At 40.4% G+C, this 2,614-nt stretch overlaps 1 protein-coding gene across 1 annotated transcript in view; it reads left to right on the top strand.

Moving 5' to 3' along the window:
* LOC119592136 (serine/arginine-rich splicing factor 7-like) overlaps positions 1–2,614 on the top strand; it is a gene marked incomplete in the record, with an annotated part of 10,192 nt that overhangs the window by 6,932 nt on the left and 646 nt on the right. Inside the window, 2 exon segments of the mRNA XM_037940954.1 lie at positions 1,018–1,269; positions 1,415–2,614. Coding sequence (XP_037796882.1) covers positions 1,018–1,269; positions 1,415–1,493 — 331 coding nt within the window.

Here is a 2,614-nt window from a genome sequence, read left to right as displayed (position 1 = left end):
CTCCATTCAAGAGATTTCTTTGAGAGTTTTTTCTGTGAAGCTTAATCTCTGCCATAGCCCTGTCATGTGGACTTGTCTTGTGTGGTCTACTTAAAAAAAAAGAGAAGAAAGTTTAAACAAATAAAACTAAGGGATGATCAATTAGTGAAACTGCTATTGACAGAACACTCATATTTTGTAGGCAACACGGCTGAGATCCCCATTCCCAAACCTCGAGTAGTCAAAGATCGGCGCTCTGTCGATTGTGATCAACGCACTCCGACTTGAATTTGACCTTCTGGCCACACCTTGAACTTCATGGCCTCATTTGTAAAGCTTACTGCCTGCCAGTCAGTCAGCGTAGACCTCTCTCGTGCTCTCCTTGAACATCGCAGTTACATGAGCGTTCAACGCAGGTTAAACATCGCAGTTACATGACCCTACCTACGTGATCGAACGTCAGACCTTCAGACAACTCTCTTCCGAGATTCATGACTCTTGACAGAGGCACAGTAAGCTTACTGGTGTAAAATTTAATTCCTGGTTGTTATTTTACTTAGGTAGTGTTACTTACTCAGTTACCTCTAGTCCCCTTAATTCTTTTTGTTCCATCAATCATTTTCAGCCAGAGGCAGTTCATGTAAGTAATTGAATAAGAGATCCCCAGAAGGTGTAATTTTGTGCAAATCTGATTTATGGTCACCCGAGAGTGTGGGTTGGCTTCTTTCCGCTTTGCGCAGGAGACGGGTAGAAATGGAAGCTAAATGTTTCAGGTTGACCATAAAGAGTTGAGGATGGGTTAAGGGTATAAACTAGCAGTGCTTATCATGCCTATAAGTTGAGCACACGGTCAAGATCAGCCCGTCCCCAACATCCAGTCCCGATGTACGTGCATGGCAGAAATCTTGCGTTAGGATCAATGTGGGGGCATGGATGTTAGCAGCCGTACCATCATCCCAAGAACTCTAAGGATTAGATTTGCACAGTCGAAGTGGCATAGCTGCTCCTGCAAATACTGAAGGTTTTCTCATGAAACAGGTCGCGTAGCCGGAGCCGCACGCCCAGGAGGAGGAGATCATACACACGCTCCAGGTCCCGCACCCGTGACCGTTCGAGGAGCAGAACCAGGGATCGCTCACGCTCTAGGGACAGAAGCCGCTCCAGAGACAGATCCCGATCACGGTCGCGCACAAGGGATCGCAGCCGCACACGTGAGAGGTCCAGGTCAAGATCCATATCGAGAGACAGGGACCGTGACAGGGAACGATCGCTCTCTCGGGATGACAAAGGGTAGGTAAAGATCCCTAACCTTTTCCACAGTTTTTACACCTCAATTAAGTGGTGAAACCCAGGACGTCACATGTGAGCAGCATTATCAGTTATTAAACTGACCCTGGTTGCTTGTAGAAAGGTAAAGAACATTAATGTTGAGCAGTACTTTCAGAGATCGGAGCCGTTCGCGGACCCCACAACAGAACGGCAGCCCCAAGGTTGATGACGGCAAGGATGAATGACCTGAAAGACCTCTATAAGGATTGGAACACATTTTTTCAGTTTTGTACTGGGTATGTTAGATGTATGTTGACTTGCAGTTATTATAATGCAAGACTTAGCCTATAACATGTGGCCCATTTTTGATTTAGGAAGAAACAAAAATATGCTTTGTGAAATGGAATATTCCTTTTTGAATAAAGTATGATCCTTATTTTTATTGTGGTCAGTAAAAGTTGGTTACATTCCAACATTTGTTTCAAATGATTTTCCAAATGTATGGTTTACTAATAAAATAAATTTTAGAAGTTTGAGTTTAGTTTACCTGCAACTTTACCTGAGGCAAAGTAAGTTTCCCTATGTTAAGAAGTTTTTGTAATACCAGTCAACAGACTTCTCACACTATACTCAAAGAAGAAATCACTTGTACATGATATCGATAACTTGAATATTGTTTAGTAACATATTATAGCACTTAAAGGCACCAGTACCATATCATGTGATGCAGAATTTGCTTCAAATCTGACAAGGCATCAAGTGGGTAGGTTTCAGGAACCAAGTGTTTTTATATATCTACCCTTGCACGTACATGGTATTTTATCCTGCATAATACACTGATTAATCGCACATTTTTCCTGTTAGGTTCAGACCATTGTCATTATACCAGGAAAACTAGTGGGATTTGCCTTGTTTGCAAGCTAGCATGTCCAAGAATAAGAAAGCAAGTTCTGTAATACGTGTAGAATTGTCCATTTGAAGCCGTATTAAAAATAAATGTTTCTAATCCTGTACTGTTGCCCTCAGATACATGTATAACTGTCATACCAATGTAATTAATGTATTCGAAAATAAACGATAAATAGTGGGTTGGTATGATCAAGATTTAAAAATGTGAATGTCATTATGGCCAGAAAAAAAAATTGTGAATGTATAGTATGTTAACATTTTATATTCTAGCAAGTTGTATTTAAGTCTTTGATACAGATTCAGAACTTGTCTAGTCGAAATTTAGTAACTAAAGTATATAAGCAAGAAATTGTAAATGTTTGTTACTGATTACAAGCACTTTAACCTCATCCTTATTTTTCTTGCCTTCCATAAGTTCTATAAACAAAATGTATGGCTATTTTATACATACTTAGCC

The sequence above is a fragment of the Penaeus monodon genome, chromosome 29 (genome assembly GCF_015228065.2).
Source record: "Penaeus monodon isolate SGIC_2016 chromosome 29, NSTDA_Pmon_1, whole genome shotgun sequence".
Lineage (NCBI taxonomy): Eukaryota > Metazoa > Arthropoda > Malacostraca > Decapoda > Penaeidae > Penaeus > Penaeus monodon.
The sequence above is the reverse complement of the archived record's forward strand: the minus strand, read 5'-3'. Positions and strand labels throughout refer to the sequence as shown.